Source organism: Gymnodraco acuticeps, unplaced genomic scaffold (genome assembly GCF_902827175.1).
Source record: "Gymnodraco acuticeps unplaced genomic scaffold, fGymAcu1.1, whole genome shotgun sequence".
NCBI lineage: Eukaryota > Metazoa > Chordata > Actinopteri > Perciformes > Bathydraconidae > Gymnodraco > Gymnodraco acuticeps.
The window spans coordinates 3,182,243-3,204,163 of NW_022990135.1; the positions used below are offsets into that span (position 1 = coordinate 3,182,243).

Consider the following 21,921-nt stretch of genomic DNA (forward strand, 5'->3'; position numbering starts at 1 on the left):
TCACTTTTTGTGTTCTTGTTTTCACCTTAAAAATATAGAAAATCATTTAAATTTGTACAAAAAATATGCCCCTCAATTTCATTTCTTCTCTGGTGCACCATATGAATGTGGAAGATTTTTTTGTCTCTGCATCACATACAGTAAGTAAAAAAAGACGTACAAATTGAAATGGCATAACAACATGCAAAGCAGTATGGCTTTTTATTCCTTCGGTATATGGCTTAGAATGCAGCATCAAAGGGAGTCCTTGAAGAGAGTCTCATTGGTCCTCTCGTCTTTTCTTACTGCAAAAGAAAGAAAATCACAATCATGCCGAGCCAAGTATTCTGTAAATGATCACAGCCATGTGACTGAGTTTTACCTCTCCCCTGAAGGTTTGGAGGTCATGACCCAGAGTAAATATTCCTTTGCAGCCAAGGAGTCCAGCACCTTGTTCACGTCACTGGTGAAGCTTCCATCAACATGCCTCCTGCTGAGCGCCTCCCCCCGCCTGTCCATTTGAGATCTGAGTATGTACACAATGTAAACACTGCCCATTAAGGGTCAGTAGCCCACAATGTGGCCAACCTGCCATTTTAACTCTGATATTAGGCCTGCAGTGCAGTATTCATCAGAAAATCATCATTTTTATTGTAGTTATTTTCTGATTGGTGATTACCGGGTGTTTCTTTGATGATTCCATGATTTGTTCATAGGCCGCTTGCATGTTTTTGTCAAAAATAATCATTCCACTCAATCGTCACACAATAGTAAGATATCAATCAACGCAGTGCAAAAAGTTCAGGTGATTTATTTCAACACAACCACAAGGGACATCAAGAAAAAGCATAGAAAGGAAAAAAGATGGAGAAGCAGGTGATTATATCTCTCTGACTGTCTCTCTCGTCATGGTGGAATCAGACACAGGCAGGCCGATAGGGGTTTGGGTACTGAAGAAGGAGGAGAGGGAGGGAGGAGGGAGGGGGGGCGGGCAGCCTACGCTCTTCTGACTTGTCCAGCCTTGAGCCTGGCAACAAAGTCTTTGATTAGCTGGTCCTTGAGGTACGAGCTCACGTCGCTGGTGAAGGTCCCATCAGCGTGGCGCTTTTCTTCAGCACTGAAAACACAGTGAGGGAAAATGTTCAGATTGTTTTAGAGTTTAATGTATCATAAGTCTGAAATATACACTTTATTCACTAACACATCCCTGTTAACCAGTGGTAGAAATTGACCAAGGAAATGTAATCAAGTACTATATCTAACGCTTAATATGTTATGCTACTTTTATGTATACTCTTCTATCCTTCAGAGCGATATATTCTACTTTTTACCCCACTACATTTATCTGACAGACATAGTTGCTTTGCCTTTACCTTTTTTTCTATGGGCTTTTCTTTTGACTTATATACCATATGTTAAAAAAGCAAAGAGAAAGAAAATAATGTCCCAAAAACAACCTTCAGATATATATTTTAACCCTTTAAAGGGGCACAAACCCTAGGTTGAGATCCCTAGGTTAAGTATATATAGCTGATAATACTTCTGTACATTTTTGAATGCAGGATTTTTACTCCACCACTGCCCCTTTAACAGTGATTGTAGCATATTGCACATTGAATATAACCATTGATTATATGTTAAATATTATAGGGCTAGACAAGTCAAAGCATTTCACAATTGATATTCTTAAGATCCCATACTGACCCGCTCCTCTTGTTGTTCATCAGCCACCGGACAAAGTCCTGAGCCTTCCGGTCCTCCAGGTATTTGCTGTAGTCGTTTGAGAAGGTTCCCTCCGAATGTCTCTTCATGTTGGACAGCTCCCGCGGCTCATCCACTGATGTGTTGTCTGCCTCAAAGCTACAAGAGGAAACCACTGTGAGTTTACACAGATGAACCCTTCACATTACCAAAATCCATTGGTTAGGTTTGCGTAGAATTTTCTGAAACACTTCAAATAATGCAAACAAATCAGATGTAGTATATTTATTATTAATCTTCAAACATATGCCCGGATGTAAAACAGTGTACATTTAGCACTTTAAATTAAATCTCCCATTTTCGCTATTATTTCTTATATCTTAATTAACATTTTCTGTATTTATAAATAGGGTAATCCACATTTTCAGCATTATAATTCCCAAACAGAAAGGGCCTTTAAGCCTTTTATCCAATTTGATGGGATATTTTTGAGACATTTCTCAGTTTTAGTATTGTCTCATGTCACCTAAATCGTGCTGACTATCCTATGAAAGTTGCTTTTTGGAATTGAACTTAAAATGACCCACATATACCACAATTTAAAACGTATTTTTCGTGAAGGATAAAACCAATGGTCCATAGATAAAAGACAAAACAGTATTTTCTGTACCTTGAGCTGTCACCCGCCTCCTGCAGAGGAACCTGCCAGCTGCTCTGAACAAACCCCACAACCAGAAGGATACCAGCTAGGAAGCTTCTCATGGTTCTAACCTACAGCGCAGCACACGCACACATACAAGAAAAAAGTTTGCATATTGGATCAAAAAGCTCAAGCTAATGTGGTTTCCTAATTGCAATCAACACAACTCACCTTTTCTTCTTCTTTCCTTCACAAGAACGGTGCCGTTAGTTCCTCTGCTTGTCTGACTCTAACCCTCCTCTCTTACATTCTGTTCTTATATACTGTAATAGAAGGAGGATGATTTGTCTGCTCAGGTGGGATAGTTTAACCACTCTGGCAGGTCAACCTGTTACTCTCAACCCATTAGACACGGGCCCCGTCACATCGGCCGAATCAACAAGCCGAGCATTTGTCCCGAAAGGAAAGGTGCTATCCATGCGTGATGCCAGCTGGTACTTAGGTGTTAAGATCAAACAACAGCAGCTCATCCTGTTAAACAGAACGAAGGGAAGATGCTTTAATGTGCTACTGTGTCATCATGATGGGAAGTGATATGTGTGCTGTCATATCTGGAAGATGAGTCACTATTAGTGGTTTCTGTCTGATCAGATTTAAAAGATGGGTGATATTGACCGTTTATACTTATCAGTGGCAGTTATCTCCATTTTTACAAGGGCCATTGTTCAATAGAGATTGATGGTTTATGACAATAAATGGTCATCTATTGCTATATGGCTCTTAGTGTCACACGTTTGTTAAAGGGGCCCTATTATGCTTTTTGGTGTTCTCCCTTCCTGTAGTGTGTAAATGGTCTGCAAAGGTTGAAATCCCTGTGATCCCTCCAGAGGAAGTTTCTCTCCTACACACTCCCCCCCCCCCCCCCTTCTTTAAACGCCCCCATTGGACTCCTTTACTTGCATCCGCGACATAGTGACATCACTACGTAACACTCGTGCTTCTATTGACTAGCGCTCACTGTATGTGAGGAGTGGGACTTATCACAACAGAGCCGGCCAGCTAACCAATCAGAGTTGAGTCAAGTAGGATTTCATCGATGATGACGCAAATCAATATTGGACAACACAATTTAGTTGTATGTAAATAAATATACATTTGTAATCACTTACATCGCTAACATACTTATAATACTGATGTAAGGTATAATGCTAATTGCTGCTAATTTGCTGCTTAAGCAATGATATAATGGGCATATAGCTCATAACTAAGCCTTACTGAACCACTAGCATAGCTGTTGACTGTTGTTACGCAGTAATCCCGTTTAACAGAATAAAGAACAAACAAAACGTTTTTTTATTCAAAATTAATTTACATCAAACAGACAACCATCTCATTAAAAAAGAAACTCACCCAAGTAAAACAAGTACACTTCAGGATCAATTTACATTTAATTTAGAAAAAAACTTTGAAAAATAAATCACATTTTTCATTTAGTTTCAAGTAATAATGTTTTTTTCTGACTGATTTCAGCACAACACCGACACAGAATGACAATATGACTTCAACCCATTTTGTACTTTCCTGGCATTAATAACGAAATGTGCCTTTCAAATTAAATGAAGTATCCCTTTTTATTCACATGAGGCGGACTTCAAGCAAAGCACCTCTTTAGGAAGTGGCTCATGTGGGTGTAGACGTGTTTATTGGCTGCGCCTCTAAGCCCATGATCCTTGTCTGTGTACCACTGAAAGACAAGGGAACAAATGTTATTATTTTAGGTGATGTTGGGTTCAGAATTCTTCTAAGTTTAACTATTTATTGTAAAGAGAGCAAAAGATATATATCACTTGGCCAAGGACTCCGTCACGTCATAGCAATCACAGACAGCAAAGCTGTAATCTGTCAGCACCAAATCCCTAAAGAGCCTCGAACCTCGTGCGACAATACATTTTATTACACAGGGCGTTGCCCGTACATTTATGATTGGTCAAGACTAGATGAAGAGATACCGCGGGTTAGACTTGGTTCTCTTTGGTTGGTGCGCAGACTCGGATAGAGTCTCTTGGCAACACGACCTTCCAATCAGCATTCGGCCGGCCTGTGGAAGTCCCTCCCTACTCTGACACCATCATACTAATTTGTTTTCTCTAACGTTTCTTCAGATATAGTGGGAAACCATAATGTTGCTTCCTAGCTTTACGTGGGAGTGCGGCTCCCATACAAAGTGAAGGCCGGTGCGATGTTCTGTTCTGACTACCTCTTTGTATTCTCTGTCTCTGCACCTGACCGTGCTACTTTCAATATTGCAAGCTAAACACTTTCTCATGTGACTTTTCCCTTCGTTCCTATCCTCCCCAACAAAACTTGGGGGGAGTCTATTTATTCCAAAGTCACAGCCACATAAATGAGCACAATAAGCTTATAATGTAATAATAAGAATCAGTCTTTCTAATGTTATATAAAAATAGCCTCCACAGTCACAGTCTCCTGTTCCTTCTATATTAATTTTCCAAATGACTCACCATCGCCTCAAAGTCAACCTGCGCCTCCACCAGAGCTTCAGAGATCTCAGCTGCCTGCTGGAAATGAACGTTATCTAAAAAACACGACAGAAAATGTATTAACACAATGCAAATTGCCCATTTGGATCCAGAAAGGTCAGGGGGTCACCACGGATTTTTTTTTCTTAACTTCATGGCTGAAAGAGTTGGATCTGATGGAGGTGTGAGACCAAAGGTCAATATGTCAAAATAAATGCTTGTGGCCATTCATAACTCACCATCAGCTGTTCCATGAACCAGTAGATACTGCACTGCATGGAAATTCTTGGCCCTTTCAGTTACTGTCGAGTTCTGCACACAATCATATTTGTATTTTATGATGACAGACAATAGCATAATTAATAATGATAAAATGTAAGACTGTCAAACGTACAGTGTAGGCCAAAGAGTTCTGTGAAGGCTCCATCATGTAACGCTCGGTGTAGATGGAATCTGGAAGAAACATATATTAATAGAGTGTGTCAGGATTGGGATGGTTGTTAACATGAAGAAATTACTTTAAAAGACTAAAAATACCATAATATTCCCATTTGGACACTGGAGCGACCGCCATTCCACATTTGAAAACTCCACTTCCAGATCCCAATACCATTGACGTCACATATCCACCATAAGACTGAGAGACACAAACAGCTCATTACTGTAGCCTTAAGTAAAGAAGACGTACCGACAGTAGGGTGAAACATTAACTCCATTTCTGACACATGTATTGCCCTATGAAGCATGAAAACACATTTATGCTTAAGGAACAAAACTTGTTTGATTTTGAAATACTTTTTATTTGAATGCACTTTTAAGTGTTTTCATACTATTCTTAAAACTTACCCAGCCCCAAATAGCAACTCTGTCTTTGTCAATGTAGCCCTTTTCGATAAATTTCCTATAATAAACAAAAAGAATGTTGTAAATAGAGGAACTTATGATCAGCATCTTCACTTGGTGCTGATCAAGATATTTCCTGTGTGTGTCACTTCTCCAGAACACAAACAAGTCAGTTCCAGTTTTATCAAGCTTTCCTGGGAAACGGGTGAAGCTGTTTGTTTGAGCGGGAAATGCATTGACTCGTCCAAACTCGCTTTCCTCACCTGGCTGCTGTTATCTGATCTTCCACCTCATAAGTTCCCAGACCTTTGTAGATTGCGTGCATTATCTCGTCGCCTTGGTAACCGCTTCCTCTTCCATCAAAGCTTGCGACGATGATTTTCTCTGTGCTCGCCAAGTAGGTGTCCCAGCCCACCCCGTAGGAAAAGTCTGCTTTCTGACTGCAGGGACCAGCATACCTGAGTGGGAACAATTAGTTTGTAATCTCTTCTACAATTGAATATTATTATAGTTTGTTAATATTTATAAATTATCTTACACATCTATCAGTAAAGGGTACTTCTTGGATTTGTCAAAGCCTGGAGGCAACAACATCTGGTACCAGAGTTCTGTAAAAAATATGTAAATCCATAGTAAATAATCATCTGTGTATTTTATAGCAAACACTGGATATCATCGTTGTAGGATTCTCTTACTGTGTCCTGCAACGTTGAGGAAGCCTCGACTCATGGTGGGCATTTGGATGTCAGATATCAGGCTGCTAAATGCTTTATTGTCCTGCAAAACTTTTATCTCTACAAATGCAAAAACATAGAAAGTTAATTAAATAACATTTATCCTCGTTGATATTATTTCAGATTGCATTCAAATGTTGTGGATTACCTTTATTATTCCTGTTATCCATGAGAGCATGGAAAGGAATGCCAGGACCTTTGAGTAAAATGACATTCAATTATTAGCAAAACATATAGCTAATAAGTTACTATATAATAATGACATTACATATATGCAGAGAAACAAAGTATAACTGACCACTGCAGCGCATACGGTAGAAGGAGGCATTATGGCTGAAGTAGGCGGAATTATACTGACAGTTATCTCCACGTATCGCACATGTTAGACAAGTGTGCGTTTCTTTGGTCCACCTGACACAAACACACAGTGTGAATAACTGCTTTGTAATAAAGATTGTATCATTAAAAACGAGTAAAATAGTAAAACATTTCAATTAAATCCCCTTACTTGTAAACATTCCTTCCTCCTGGCTGCCCGGCCTCTTGGTTACTTGAGTAATATCTGTGGAATAATTGGTATGCATGAGTGGGGAGGAAATCCTAAACTGTGGCAAAGGAGAAATCCAGCTAATTGGACATGACAATTATCTCTTAAACTCACTCATAACTTCCCAACATTCCCACACACACCAGAAATGTTAGACTACATTTGGGAAAGTGCATAAAACAATGCATTACAGACATATTTCCATTGGCTGGAATGGTGCAGTTGTATAGGATACTGTACAATCAGAATGGATATAAGCATTATGCTTCTACACAAGAGAACTTGTATGCAGCTGTGTGCAGATGATGCAACGACTTACACACTGTCTTCAGTTACTTTCAGAATGTCAACAGCTTCCCATTTTCCAGAGGTTATAGGTGTAGCTGTGCCCTGCACGATGAGTCACAACACAATGTGTTACTTAACATTTAGACAATGTGTGCAAGTCTCAAAAAAAGAGCTGGTTTTGCTGGACTGAAACTGGCCAAATGACTTTGTAATTTTACCTACCCCGACCACATGATGGATGTGCTTGTACTTGTTGGTGTCGCTCATCAACAGGTAGTAGCTTTTTTTGTCTGCAGAAAAAACTGGTTCTGGTGGAGAGAACTAAGAAAAAACATTATTTTACTATATATATATTCTCTGACCTCTATAACTGTCAGCTCCAAGTCCATATCATCCAACTATAGCTGCACTGTAGTTGTATCTTACCCTAGGGCCTAGTCAAATAAAAGGCAATGGTGCATTGGATGGGGATAATTTTCAACTGTGTATTAGTCCACATTAGGTGAGTTTGTCTGGCAGCAGGATGGTTGAGTGTGATTGAGCAAGAAATAACTACAGTGTGTGTGCAATCATGCAAGAACATGTCACCCAGTGCACATGGAGCTCTATTAAACAGAGGAATAACATATAATGCTTGACAGCCACACTACTTATTATAACATACGGTCAGGGTTGGGGAAAACAGGACCCACATGCAGGACACAGACAGGGAAGCAGGAATCCAGGTAATAACCAAAGACGAGCTTTATTCCAACAAGAACAAACTCACGGACAGGAACAACCATGACACATACATTTACTGTTGTTTTTGGTCTTTAAGCAGAATATGCTTTAAGGTGTGCTGGACTTACCCGTCCGATCCAACCTTTTTCACTTTTCACCTCCAGTATCTGTAAAAATAATTGCAATTTTATAGCTGCAATAGGCCCAATTAGATTACAATACACCTTATCAGTTTAGGCAAAAGCTGTTATTGCAACACAGAGGTGAATTTAGAAATGCTTTACGTAACGAAGGACATTGACCTTTCTTTTCTCAACAACCAATGACTTTCGTTGGGTACAACTATGATAACAATGTCGTGAACATCAAGTGTTTGTGACATAGGCTAAGAAAGAGAAATGTCATCAGTGTCAAGAATTTTGTACCAATATTTGCGGTCCCCAGAGGATGAATCCTAACACCAGTGCAAACATTTTATGCTATATATTTGTATAACCTAAGCAGTAACATTCATTTGTTTTACCTCAACAGGATCCCACTTGAGTCCATTCAAATTGTAGATCTGGAGGATGAGGTGGTTTTGGACTCTCTTCAGCCATTGGACAGCAATACGTTCATCTGTCACCCAGGTAACAGTGGCCAAGTAGTGCTCACTGAGGGCAAAAGAGGAAATGATAGCAGGCAATACAAATGTAATGTATACAAGGTTAATCAGAGTAATAGTTCTATTACCTAGAGCTGAAAAGGGCTGGAACAACAACCTCGGTAATTTGTGTCGTATTGTCAGTGTCCACAACAAACAGCTTCACAATAGGGTTGGGAGTACCTGACTGCACAAAAATGTAAGATACACACATTGACGTGAATGATCCCAATATTGTTAGAGTAAAACACGCCCTGGATAATCGTCCCACCTTTGGATATGGAACGGAAACAGTTGTGGGGTACTGGTCCTGCCCATACCAGGTGTACTCTATGTTGTGGACCTCTGTGTCGTTGAACTCAGCATAAGCCACGTACTTCCCTCCAGGGGACCACCAGAGGCCTCGGTTGGAGGAGAACATCTCCTCTAGACCGGGGAAAGGGAACATGACTTATGGTTCAGGAGTGTGGGGGTCGGGTTTGGGGTACAATTACAAACTACAACACTTGGAAAATGTCATGCATCTATAATGCTATAACCTCTTCTTAAAATCCATCTGCACAGGGATTAAATGGGCTCCATTTATATACTGTAGGGCCATTTCTCTTAGCAACATGTTTTAAATGCTAGTTATAAATGGTTTTATGGTCTTTAAAATGCTTAAGTATGTTCTCCAGTGACACGGAAGCTAGTCAAATGAACTGGCACATACTGCATTCTCTCTCTGTGTGTTTGTGTGCGTGCGTGCGTGCGTGCGTGCGTGCGTGCGTGCGTGCGTGCGTCCGTGCGTGTGATAAAGACAGTTTATTAAACCTTAAAACCTGATGTATCAGATATCATTATCAAGGTAATCTATCAGATACAGATCATGTTATTACATAAGGGCCACCTACCCTCATACACCCAGTCGGGGATCCCATTCAAAATCAAATTCCACTCGCCATTGAAAGTGACTTGCTTGGCGGGCGACCCGGGGCTGGTCTTTACATACACATTATTTTTCCAAACAAAGGCCTAAAAAGAGAAACAAAGAAATATAAAAGTTGTGAAAAAGGCAGTCTGGTTTGTTTTCTGATCTCACACACTGAGCACACACTCTTTACTCTGCTCAAGTGTTTGGGAAAGGTTGATCATCTGATACCTGCTTCAAAGCCCACCTGTCACTCAAAGTTATTCACATGCAACGGATTATGTGTTTGAGAGTCCAAGCTCACCAGTTTGTTCCCTTCAGGAGCCCATGAGAAGTACTGGATTTCATCCGGCAGGTCAGAGGGTTTGATATATTCCCTGAAATTAAGTTTTTAAAAAAAGGTTTGTGGAGTTAGCTTTAATGTTCATCATGCATGAAAAGGAGCATTTAGTGGATGCTTTAGCTGGAGTGTACTGTATTTTTGAAACTGCATAAATGTATCCATATGCCAAATACATATTAAATGCACTTACTCTAATTCCCTGTCATAAAGGGAATATGAAGCTAAAAATGAATGCCGCCATATCTAATGGGATTGGAAAAAAACAATGTAGTGTGAGCCCTTTAATTTTATATAAGACTTTAGTTATGTGTCAAATAAATACAGGCTTACTCTACCTTGGAATGATTGCTCATGAATGCAACATATTTGCGGTCAGCCGACAGCTGGTAGTCATAAGCATCTCTTTCACCCTGTGTTTGGAAAAACACATATGAGAGAGTTTCACAGACCAGTGCTCATGACCTCCAGGACAATACTACACTGACTTACAAACTTGTCTTGGCTCAAAAACACTGAGGACTGTTCTGTGAGGACGTCCTGGAGAAAGACAGAGTCCCCAGATTTACTCAGATACTCGTGATCTGTGGGGGAGGATAAGAGATCAAAGAATATAAGTTATAATAAGATATTTTATATAAAACACAGAGCAAGACATTTCATAAAGACATCACCTAAGTAGTTGCACTTTATAATAAGGGTTATTGCAAACAGATAACAAACTACCCAATTGAGGGAGAGGTATCCAGAAACTCCCGCCCGTGTTCTGCTCAGTAAAATGGTTGTTTTTTTGTCAAAGGAGACAGATGGATTTAAGAGATGATATATAACAATTGCAGGTCCTGGTTGTAAAGTGCTGTCTGTCAGCAGAATAGATAGTACAAAAATATAGTGTACATGTAAACTGATATTGATTTTTTGGGTGGGTCTTTCTTTTATGTGTCTAGAAAAACTGTTGACCTCTTACAAAAAAAAATCATCACTTAACTTCTATGCCGTAACTCCTGTCTCTTTTCCCAAACAGGGGTAGAGCCGACCATCATCTACAATACACTATGTACCTTATAAATCCCCACTTAATTTTTTTTAAACTATCCTGATGAAATTGACTCATTGTGACTTCATCTCCGAGCAAGTAGATCTCCTGATATATCCTGCATTGATTTGTGTATTAAATCAAGTCTTGCATTGGTTAAGCATGTGTGTGTTTTTACCCTGCATCTGAATACATGCATATATGCACTTGAATATGGGAATTAGTCCAAGTGAATAAGTAACAATTTGTAATATTGTAGCTGATGGATAATAAAGCATCCTTAGTGACACATTTACAGTTTAATTGCAGATGCACATCACGTTTCACCTGTTCTACTTTTAACAGGCTACTTTCTCCCACCTGAGATCCACTCCAAGCTGGCAGACTTTGGTTTCAGAGTGCTGTTAAAGGCATCCTCCAGAGTGAAGGGTCTGTTGTTGCCCGCCTGCTCCTCTGGAACAGTAGAAATGGTGTTGAAGGTCACAGGTTACAGATATGATATCACACATCACGATCATCACCATAAAAGAAGGTAAGTGCTGTACAAACTGATAATGACGACGTCAGTGTGTTTTTTGGGGTAATTATGTGTATTGTCATAGTGTGTACTGAGTGACTATGATACTATTTAAGGTAACATAATATAAATCAGGCAGGTCATTTCCATTTATAGATGGGAAAGTGCTTCACATTTCTGTTAGTATTTTGGAGAGATCAAGCGTAATGACGCGTGCGTAATTTACTTACTTTCGGATGTGTTTAACCCCGTTAATACCCAATTATGAATCATTTAATAGTAAAAACTCACCATTCAGAAATATAGCCGTGGGTACTGCTATTAAAATGACAACCACTGCTACGCCGAAGAATCCGAGGATCAACTTCCCGATGGAAACCTGCGCAGAGTAGAAGCCACACAAGTCACAAACGGGCTCCAAAATTATCCTTGAAAGTCAACATTACATCGATATGTGAGTATTAACAAACCACCAACCATTGTTTCCGCGCTTAGCTGAAGTCTGAACCAAATCCGTCCAAATTACAACTCCATCGATACGCGTGCATGGAACGCTAAAGTTATGTGATGGCGCGTTGCTGTTAAATATTATCTCAAGAGAAGTTTCAAAGGTGGGCCAATAAATGTCGAGCGGAGTAAAGTTCGTCAAGTTTGATGATGTTCCAGTATTTTTGAGGAAGTGTGCGGCTGCTCCAATCACCCTGTGTCTCTCAGAACGCCATCTCTGAGAAAATGTCATTTTTTACGCATTTCACAACAATAGTTTTTACAGTTGGGAAAAAATAAATAAAATCAAAACTTCAATATGCAGAAGTTTTTAGCAGAAGTCTATAACAGTGGTCATCGTTGGAATATAAATACTCAAGAAAGAAAAAACAAGGTACTTGTACTTAACTTGGGTACTTTCCCATTATGGTACTTGATACTTTTACTCCACTACTTTGCAGGTTCAGATTATTATGACAATATATAAATACAGTATGATATATTTTATAGTTTTGGCTAACCAGCTTCACCAAGAGCAACATTTAAATGATGAACACAATAATGCATGAATAATTATAATACAATCATTTAATATGACCCTGAAATGGGCCATACTTCCTAATGAGTACTTTAACCTTTGGTATTTTAAGTGTGTGTTGATGCTAATACGTTTGTACTTTTACTTAAGTTTAATTTTAAGTGCAGGACTTTTTTGTAACTGGGTATTTTTTACAAAGAATGGCTACGTCTACTTAAGTTAAAGTTCCAAAAAAAAATTCTTCCACCTCTGACAGGGACTACCACTGTTGAAAGTGAATGGCATGTTTATGGTGCACTGCACAGCTGGCAGATAGAAGCAGACTTCTCTGTTTGCCTACTGCCATCCAGCTGGGTTTACACGTACAGAAACCTAAGTGCAGAAAATAAATATTCAAAAATCACTTAATAAAGAGGTTACAGGAGATGTCTTAGTTTGAGTTAACAGATTCATATAATATCATACATTCCTTGTAGATAAAACATGGGTTTTAATCAGCTGTTAGCCTATTGCCAATTCCTCCATTATCATTACCACAGATTTGATCTTTTCATTTTGACAGGGAACTGTCTGTAATTGAGGATGTTAGTGAAATTGCTGTACGACCGGTCCACTTCTGCCTCAGATGACTTTACACGACTGATAACAGCTGTTCAGGCTAATAAATGACAGTCATAAATGTCATTCAATGCATGCACTGTGTTTACATAATCATTAATATCCTTCCTGTTTGGGTCTAATTCCTGAAGGCAGCGTGAGAACTATGTCACTGACCGTTGGGCACAGGAAAACTGAAAAAACAGCATTTTCATGCGATGATTAATAAGTGAGCGTCAAACGCACTTCGGAGCAGAGCGGCTAAAAATAAGTCAATGTATTCCATGTTGTTAGTTTCTTCTTTGTACATGCTGTAAGTGCCAACCAGTCACAGTCAATGCTAAAAGCCTTTTAAAAGCTTAACAAATATAAAGCTGGGCCTTTATGGGGAATAGGCATCATATTGTGCACTTGTTCCCCTCACACCGGACATCCTCTGCAAACAAATAGACAGTGGAAGTCTTCCTAATGCAGCTCGGCTTGTTTGAAGAGCGTACCTTCATTGATACCTCCATTTTCATGACACTAAACACATCTAAAACCATTTATAGGTGTCACTTTAATCACATTTAGCCTTATTGGACCAATATAGTGTTTGTTTGAGGACACTTTGATAAAGAGAACAACAGAGGGAGAATGCATGAGAAAGCATTTACATACAGAGATACAGAGAGCTGTGATTTAAAGGTCTGGGTTTCTAAGATTATTTTATATTTAAATGTAGATTTATATCAATATTTTTTCCATAATCAAGAAAAGCTCCAAAGTACAAAACGTTCAGACAGAGAAAAGCAACAATAAAATAATCCCAACAGACCAACACTGTTAAATGTTACACAAACTTAAACGTTTTGAGTTGAAATCCTTTGTCATCATAGCTACAGCACATGACGCTGGGTGTTTTCCCTGAATTTCTGAACCAGTTCTTCTCAGGGAAATGTCGGTGTTTATTCACAGGATAAACAGAGACACTGGTGTTGGTTTCATCAGTCCGTGTAATTGCATTCTTGGCTGGAGGATGAAAAGTGTTGGAGTTTGGAAGTAACAGTTTTAGAGAAGTGTTAGAAATGGGTCAGTGAAGCTTGTGTTAACATATTTGGTATCACTGTGTGTATCCGTTGAATGTACTGTAGCAGCAGCTGAACTCACATAGTTCAATTATGTAGATTTCATATTTAAGTAAATATTTTGGGGTTTTGGATTGACAAAACAAGACATTTAAAGACATAGAATTTGACTTTTAGACACTGAGACTTAGCAGTTATTTCAGATCAATGTTATTATCCCTACAAGCTCCCACATCTACATGTTATCAGGAGTATTACAATATATTTATAGCTGCCAGAGTACTCAGGCACTCTAACCATTCAAACTGACATTAACCGGACAGTGAATGAGTGTCAGCATGTCACCTCCCACCACAGATGTTTGGTTAAGTTAGAGCCATGACACAGAGCTCAACAGGAAGCTGTGACAACCACGGCAACTTCCCCTACACCACCCGCTACCTGCTCACCATATAACCCAACACACTTTTTCTGTGTTCTATTCACAGCACATTTCCTCTGAGTTTGACTGAAGGGCGACATTCAGGGTAGATGTGGCTCCTGTAACTTCTGATTTGTTTATTTCACAGTATACTGTCTTTCACATCATACATGTTCTGTGTGCATTTCCTATTTTGTCTAGCTCTTTCCTTCAAGGTTTATAAAGCAGAGACCAAATAAATAAAAAGGGAGTAGGTTATACCCATACAATTCAGCTAATTATTATGATTTTTGATTTTATGTATACTGTATTAATTTTCCATTTGCAAATCACATTGAGTTGCCTCTATTTAAAAATTGCTAAACTAATTAACTGTCATTGCATTAACTCAGGTTATAGAAATGAAGTACATATTTTTGTTTGTGGACAAAGTGTCTCAAAAGTACCATCTAGTGGTGACATGAAGCCATGCATGACAGTTAAATATTTAGTGAAGAAGAATTTAGTGAGAAGTTGGTAAATATTGGAAAAGTGGAGACTCTTAACTTTAAAATCAACCAGAAGCGTAACTCAATTTACCAAAAATTACATTAAGGGGAAAAGTGTTTAACAGCTTGATGAATGTATCTTTTTCAAATGTATTACTTGTTTTTTACTCATGTTCTTCCTTTAAATATTTGTATTTCAAACCATTTTGTCTGTCGTTTTAGGGTAGGTGAAATGTACGAGGATTACCTAAACGCAACCCATTAAACAATTGATGGGCGGGTCTTCTTCTACTGCTCCTCGCTTATTGGTTATCTCCCCCGTCACTCAACTAACTTCCCGACAGCTCTCTGCAGCTCGGATGTGATGTAGCAACTGCTCAGACGTATCGGAAGTTACTACCGTGTATTCACAGAAACCCTTGTATACCGTCACTCCCACTATAAAGATATAAAACTTGCTACAGTTTTCCCTATTTCACCAAATGGCTTATCCTGGATACGGTGCGGTGAGTTAATGATATGTTATCGTATTGTTATACTGTTAAACGAGCTACATTGGTTAGCAGAAAAGCTAGCCTGGGGCTGTTTGAGCGAATACTATAGCGATAATAAGTTGTTCTGTTACACAGGTCATACATCTGTTTCCTATCTTCATGCAGACATTAGTTTGGTTTACATATGTTATCAGAAGAAAAAGTTACGGTTGTTCGGTTTAATTTGGAAGTAAGGAGCCATATTATTCTCCACTTTATTAGAAATTGAGTCGGAAAAATGTCTTCCGGGAGAAAAGAATCCCCAACATTCCAGAGGATATGCAAATCCTTTGACCTACTAAACGTGTTTATATGATAGAGGTTTTACCTGTGTTATATTATGCCAATCTTTTTTTAAGGCCTATACATCTGCCTCTGGGAATCCTTCATTGATTACAAAGAGGACCCAATTCTGGCCTGTATTTACTCAATTCAACTAGAAAAATGGGACTCAAGACACCTCCTTTTAAGCTTTGTATATTAAACAAAAACATCGCTTTTATCTACGTCTAAGTGTGGAATGCAGTGACTCCTCAGTTTTGATGAATAGGGGTTAGAAGCTTATTGTTCCTCAGCCAATAGCAGGCCTCCAGAGTGACAGTCAGGGAGGCATCACTTCACGTTGATACCTGCAGTCAGTGAATGCAACACTGGCATTCTTTATATATTACAAGCACAACAAGATATCACGTTTCCCAAACTGTTGTCAAGATCAATGAATTGCTATTTTAAAAAGTCTTTATGTGAGTTATATAATAATAAGTAACCATTGAAAGTGAGAAAAATCCGTGGTAGTTGTATCCTGTTTTCTACATTTGAATAAACTTGATTTGAGAGTCTTTAATGACACCCACCCTGGTCTCTGATGTGTCCCCAGCCTCAGTATGGCGGTCCCATGCCGGGAATGCCAGCTCAGGGGATGCCGGGAATGCCGGGAGGGCCCATGGGAGGCCCCATGGGAGGGCCCCATGCCCGGGCACATGGGTGGGCAGATGGGTGGGCAGATGGGAGGCGCACCCCATCAGGGAGGGTATGCCGCCTATGGAGGAGGATATCAAGGCTCGTACGGCGCCCCAGCCCCAGCTGCTGCTAATGACCCAATGTGGGGTTACTTCACCGCCATTGCAGGCCAGGTGAGTGTGGAGGAACTCACAGGAGTGCACACAGTACACGTAGCCTTTATAAAAGCCACCGGTTTACCAAAGTCTAGCTTTCACTTTCATTTTGAAGTGTGGTCACAAAGAGGACATTCTCTGCAGACATATCAGGTTTCATGAATCGGTTCAGTTACTATAAGTTAAGAGGAAGCAGGGCTCTGTTTGAACTTGATTTCACACTCTTTCAGTAATGAATGACTCACTACACTACCTTATCTAAAGTGGTCCTTTGGAAGTCTGTGGAAGATTTAAAATGCCTACACAAAAGTAAAACTATAATGTGTCCCCCCCCCCCCCCTGCTGTGTTCAGGACGGAGAGGTGGATGCAGAGGAGCTGCAGAGGTGTCTCACTCAGAGTGGATTCACCGGATCCTACTCTCGTAAGTCCACGACTCCTTCCACAAGAGAGGAACACTGCCTCAGACAATATACCATGAGTTTTTAGTTGTTTTACATCATGCATTTAAAAGGCCGTACTCGCAAACTTAGAGGGCTTTAAAACACTAACAAAATGCCTAATAGTGATGTATTTCTCTGGACGGGAAGTGTCAAACCACTATTATCTCCTCTGTGATTGGTTGACAGCTGACAGTCTCTTTCAGTGCATGTGAAAAATGAATATTCATTAGTATAAAGGAGAAGGAAGTGGTAGTTCACGAAATATGTGAGAATATGTTGCAGATTACATACATGACGTAACATGAAGAGTATCTAAGTTCAATATTTGTGTTTTTTGGTGGCATAAGAGCTCACCAAGAAAATATTATTAGCAATATTATTATACTACCTTTCGTGAATAAAGACTAACAGTTAAAGACTGTAATGAATATTACTGTGAGATTGAGAAAGTGCACAGAGTTGAATACAAGCACAGCCTTTTTAACAGCATGGATTCATTCATCAGGGACATATTGAACACATTTCGCCGTCAGCAGATGGATTAATTAGCACTAAAGTTAAGTGTGAAAACATGGACTTTAAACCTAGCTCATTTCCCCCTTTATTTTCTCATCACAGCTTTCAGCCTGGAGACTTGCAGAGTCATGATCGCAATGCTGGATGTATCCTAACTTTAATACCAACGAGTCCCCTCAGCTGCTCCTATTGTCCACTCACACTCACCATGGAAGTATGTGTACAGTAGTGGTGGTGTTTGTCCTTGAACCGGGTTAACCAGCTGTGTGTATGTCAATGGCTGCCTGCTGTTTCTATACCTGTGGGTCAGCAGTTATGAATCTTAACCCGAGTGTGTGCAGCGGGACTCCACGGGGAAGATGGGCTTCAACGAGTTCAAGGACCTGTTCGCGGCTCTGAACGGCTGGAAGCAGAACTTTGTGATGTTCGACCGGGACAGGAGCGGCACTGTGGAGCCGCAGGAGATGGGGCAGGCCGTCTACGCTATGGGTGAGGCTGAAGCATGAGGGAGGGACACTTCATGAAGACAAAAATGACTTGAAAGTCCAGACAAAATGCACATGGATTCTGCGTTTTTGGGCCTGATATTAATCTTCTTCTGTGTTCCTCAGGGTTCCGCATCGGCCCTCAGGCTCTGAATGTGATCATCAAGCGCTACAACAAAGGAGGGAGGATCTACTTCGACGACTACGTGGCCTGCTGCGTCAGACTGCGCGCTCTCACAGGTACACACACACGTTCACTGAACACACTGCTGTCCAGATGTTTAATGTGGACTGAGCGTGAAATGTGTTTATTGACGCTGATGTTTCCTGTTCCTGGTGCAGAGACCTTCAAACGGAGAGACACCATGCAGCAGGGAGCCGTCTCCTTCCAGTACGATGACGTGAGTCCTGTGGAGATATCACTGCATCACATGGCTTAAGTCCAGATGTTTCAACTCACAGCCTGCTGCCTACTGATTGAAGAATTGAATTTGACCTTTATTCTTTAGTTCCATGCAGCTGCGGCTTACCTGCATACGAAACCGCTCAGAGCAGCTTCAAACACCACATCCTGTTGAGGTTAATTCCATCTCTCTCTCTTTCTGTCACCAGTTCATCCTGTGCACGATGGCCATCTAAGGCTGCACCGACCAATCAGAGGAGGAGTCTGGACCACTGCCTCATGGGAATGCAAAGGGCGCCAGTATATTTGACTGAGCTGCAACAGGAAAGTACTCATGCTTGTAACGCTTGCTGTTTAGTCTTGTAAGTCACACAGGGACTTGCTGAATCAGGCGCATATATAAATCTATATAAACACAGTATGTATTCATATTAGAGGAATTAGAATAATTTATAACACATTTTAAAAATCTTCGATTGGATGCCAGAGTGATGCTGGATGTGTCGACCATGTGCCATTATAATCTGAATGTACGCTAATATATGAAAGTCGCTTCTAGAGAGCCTTGTTTGGCAGCATCATGATTAATGATGAAATATTAGCAGCATTTACACAAAACATGTTCATATGCCACTGAACTGTATGGCTATGGTTTTATTAGAGCTTTCTCCTTCCTTGCCATATTTTTTATTTCTGTTTTGTATAAGTTTAGATTAGCTTGATGTGAAAGTTGATAACGAGCCAAAGTGACTGTGATACTGTAATAATGCTAGTGAGATAAAGCCTGAGATTTGTGCAGCTTCACACTTTGTTTTGAATGTTTCCCTACAAACCTAGCCGGTTGTACTTTGTAAAGATGCCCTGCACACTCCTACTGCCATAGTTCAGATCATATTTTGTTACTCACAATAAACACTTTCTAATCGGTATGCATTCTGTTTATTCATTTATACAATTGCGCATTTTTTTTCCCAGTCTATTTACATGATATATTTCATTTATTTAAATATAGTTAAGAACAGAAACATTCAAATGAGCTGTTAAGTGTTGCATTGTATAAAATACAGTGGCAAACATTTAAAAAAATGCATAAAAACAATTGTGAACAGCACTAAGTATTTCAAAAGGGACATTGTTATCCAGTACAGCAAGTTTTCTAATCTGTGCAAAAGTTAGCAAATCCCATGGAAAAGTGTTCAGGACGCGTGGAGTCGATAGGCGTCAGCAACTTTTGTTCTACATCTGTGCTCGAGAAAGAAAGATGGAGGACACCCTGCTGGAGCATCCGTGTGGTTTCTCTTTTCTTAAATAAGGTTTCCCCGGGTTTTTCAACAAAGTAAAGAGTTGCGTTGAAGAAGTAGAAATGATATGATGTGCAATATGAATGTTTCATGCAGCCTAAAGCCCGTCACTGAAGTGTTGCTTGCTACATTGCATTCATCTTCTTCCCTTCTGCACTCCAAAGCCTTCCCCTCAACATCTCGGGGGAAACAATAAGGTCATAGAAAAATAATGGCAAATGAAACTTTGTTTTAGAAAAATAGGTTGAAGCGTTATTTCTAAATCTCCTTCCAAATGTCATAAACAGTTTGAGACCTTGTTATAATTGAGTGCCGTCTCCATGCAATACATGAGCTTGTGTGGGAGTGTGTGGTTAGGAAATGACTAATTCATTTTCCTCATGCACCCTAACGTGGTTCCTTTAAATGTGGCGCTGTTGCACCGGGTCGCCGTCGTGTGTCAAGGCTAGAGCAGGCGTTTAAAGCTAAGGCTAAGGAAGGCGGCCCGAAAACATGGACAACTATTTTCTCTTTTTTTCTCGTGGTTTTTTATCTAGGAAATTGTACTTTTTAAGAAGACAATGGAAGACCTTAAGCATGCAACTGAAAACTATCACGTGGGATCGTCAGAGTTCACTCAGGGTGTGAAGGAGATTCAAGATGTCACTTCCTGTCGGTTAGCATATGAAGGAGAAATGTCTTTGGGTCAAAAATAAAGAACATTATAGAGAAAACGCATGGATATTCTCTGAGTTTTAAGTGGTTAATTAACAAGAGAACACTTACAAATATCAAATATTTTCTCTTAATAATTTGCAAGAAAGTTTAAATATGTTCTAACAGATTTAAGTCCCTACTTCACTGAAAACAAACAAAGGAACACACAGCTTTGCAAAGTGAAGGTTCTGTTCTCCAGATTCATATCTTTCATTTCCAGATACAATGGCCCTAATAGTAATGTGAAGAAACACCCGCTGACCCTTACAAGTCTAGAGTGAACTGCAAACCCCCCACAGCCATGCTTCTGTTATATTGATAGGATTCAGGTGGTTAGGGTAAATATGTGTTTTTCAATCTAATAATTCAAGCATTCATTATGTTGTCTGAAACATGTGAAGGAACATAACTGCAGCTGAAAGAGGCCCTTTACTTTGTTCACGTGCAAAATGATCTCCAGAGCGGATTCGTCTCTAGAGATATGAGATCGTTATTGCTCTCAAAGACTGACGTGTGGTTGTGGGATGTCAGCGCAGCCTCACACACTGCGCTGTGTATTCTCAGTGCTTGTTATCCGTTGTGGTGGAATCAGGCATGCTAAATATAGCGGCAGATCTCTGCGTGGACGTTTTGGAATTTGCTGATAGAAAGATCAGAGCTTGTGGAAATGCCTCGGGAAGATTTTCATGTAGCTGATTCCCTGTGGGGGGGGGGGGGCGTTAGAAAAGAGAGGTGACAGCTACAGAGGTCCTGGAGAGAGTAGAGTGAGGAACATGCCACAGGAAGAAAAGCAACCGTCAGAACGTAAAACATGCATATCAGTTTTAGAAAAAGCACATCAGGTGCCTCGTGTTGCTGGCAGTGTTCTATAAAGTATGTACACGTCGGATGATGACTTTACACGTGGTAATAATATAAATACCTCTGTATAAATAGTCTTTATACATTTAAATCAGAGAGGGGCGAGAGAGTCCGTAAAAGTAATGGAAGAAAGTCTACAGTTGCCTTTGCATATACAGTCTCTTTCTTAGACCCTGAGACAAGCTTGAGAGGAGAGGTGGGGGGGGGGGGGCTAGTTTCCTGGGAGCCCCGGGTCAGACGCAGGCCGCTGCAGTGCTGACGGTGCTGAGCCCGCTTCGGGCAGGGAGGCTTGTCGGCCTGACGGCAGCCTCTGGTGGGGGGGGGGGCTCCACGGAGCTGTCCTGTGTGTGTCTCTGCTCCGAGGCCCAGTCTGTCTCCAGCAGGGAGGCCACGCCCCCGTCTGGAAGAGCGTTGGGTCGCAGGAGCACCGGGGAGCCGTCTGTGGATCTGTTCGGGGTCTTCTCCGGGCTCTGGAGGAGAAACACAGCGTGAAGACGGATCAGAGTGAGCACACTGTTCAAGCCAATGCCCT

General features: G+C 40.4%; 3 protein-coding genes and 1 pseudogene across 5 annotated transcripts in view; 1 reads left to right on the forward strand and 3 right to left on the reverse strand.

Annotated features, from left to right (window-relative positions):
• Window positions 1-259: 259 nt before the first annotated feature.
• Window positions 260-2,621, reverse strand: LOC117546656 (glucagon-1-like). Its single transcript, XM_034216975.1, has 6 exons — window positions 2,552-2,621; window positions 2,351-2,451; window positions 1,684-1,839; window positions 980-1,096; window positions 362-505; window positions 260-284 (listed from the first exon to the last, which is right to left on the reverse strand). The coding sequence occupies exons 2-6, from the start codon at window positions 2,440-2,442 to the stop codon at window positions 260-262; spliced, it is 534 nt and encodes a 177-aa protein (XP_034072866.1). The 5' UTR covers window positions 2,443-2,451; window positions 2,552-2,621.
• Window positions 2,622-3,749: 1,128 nt separating this feature from the next.
• On the reverse strand, window positions 3,750-12,180 carry LOC117546607 (dipeptidyl peptidase 4-like). Its single transcript, XM_034216893.1, has 26 exons — window positions 11,919-12,180; window positions 11,733-11,820; window positions 11,285-11,377; window positions 10,381-10,472; window positions 10,227-10,301; window positions 10,082-10,134; window positions 9,853-9,925; window positions 9,532-9,652; window positions 8,910-9,064; window positions 8,728-8,825; window positions 8,519-8,648; window positions 8,124-8,162; window positions 7,495-7,593; window positions 7,304-7,374; window positions 6,946-6,999; window positions 6,736-6,848; window positions 6,586-6,633; window positions 6,399-6,497; window positions 6,242-6,311; window positions 5,967-6,161; window positions 5,707-5,761; window positions 5,398-5,497; window positions 5,255-5,313; window positions 5,100-5,172; window positions 4,843-4,916; window positions 3,750-4,064 (listed from the first exon to the last, which is right to left on the reverse strand). Exons 1-26 carry the CDS (start codon window positions 11,919-11,921, stop codon window positions 3,972-3,974), a joined length of 2,223 nt encoding a protein of 740 aa, XP_034072784.1. The 5' UTR covers window positions 11,922-12,180; the 3' UTR covers window positions 3,750-3,971.
• A 3,206-nt stretch (window positions 12,181-15,386) lies between these two features.
• On the forward strand, window positions 15,387-19,460 carry LOC117546647 (annotated as a pseudogene).
• Window positions 19,455-21,921, reverse strand: part of LOC117546596 (potassium voltage-gated channel subfamily H member 7-like) — a 57,447-nt gene continuing 54,980 nt past the window's right edge. For all 3 annotated transcript variants that reach the window (XM_034216870.1, XM_034216869.1, XM_034216868.1), the window contains one exon: window positions 19,455-21,859. In XM_034216870.1, coding sequence (XP_034072761.1) covers window positions 21,623-21,859 — 237 coding nt within the window. In that variant the 3' untranslated portion in view covers window positions 19,455-21,622. The remainder of the gene's footprint in view (window positions 21,860-21,921) is intronic.

Excerpts from the sequence above, each read along its gene's own strand:
- LOC117546656 (XM_034216975.1), bottom strand. The coding sequence starts at position 2,442 with ATGAGAAGCTTCCTAGCTGGTATCCTTCTGGTTGTGGGGTTTGTTCAG. Across the intron at positions 1,840-2,350 it reads GAGGCGGGTGACAGCTCAAG|CTTTGAGGCAGACAACACAT; the intron begins GTACAGAAAATA and ends TTCCTCTTGTAG. Across the intron at positions 506-979 it reads GCTGGACAAGTCAGAAGAGC|ATCTCAAATGGACAGGCGGG; the intron begins GTAGGCTGCCCG and ends GTACATACTCAG.
- LOC117546607 (XM_034216893.1), bottom strand. Across the intron at positions 10,473-11,284 it reads CAGCTTGGAGTGGATCTCAG|ATCACGAGTATCTGAGTAAA; the intron begins GTGGGAGAAAGT and ends CCTCCCCCACAG. Across the intron at positions 9,653-9,852 it reads CTCCTGAAGGGAACAAACTG|GCCTTTGTTTGGAAAAATAA; the intron begins GTGAGCTTGGAC and ends TTCTCTTTTTAG.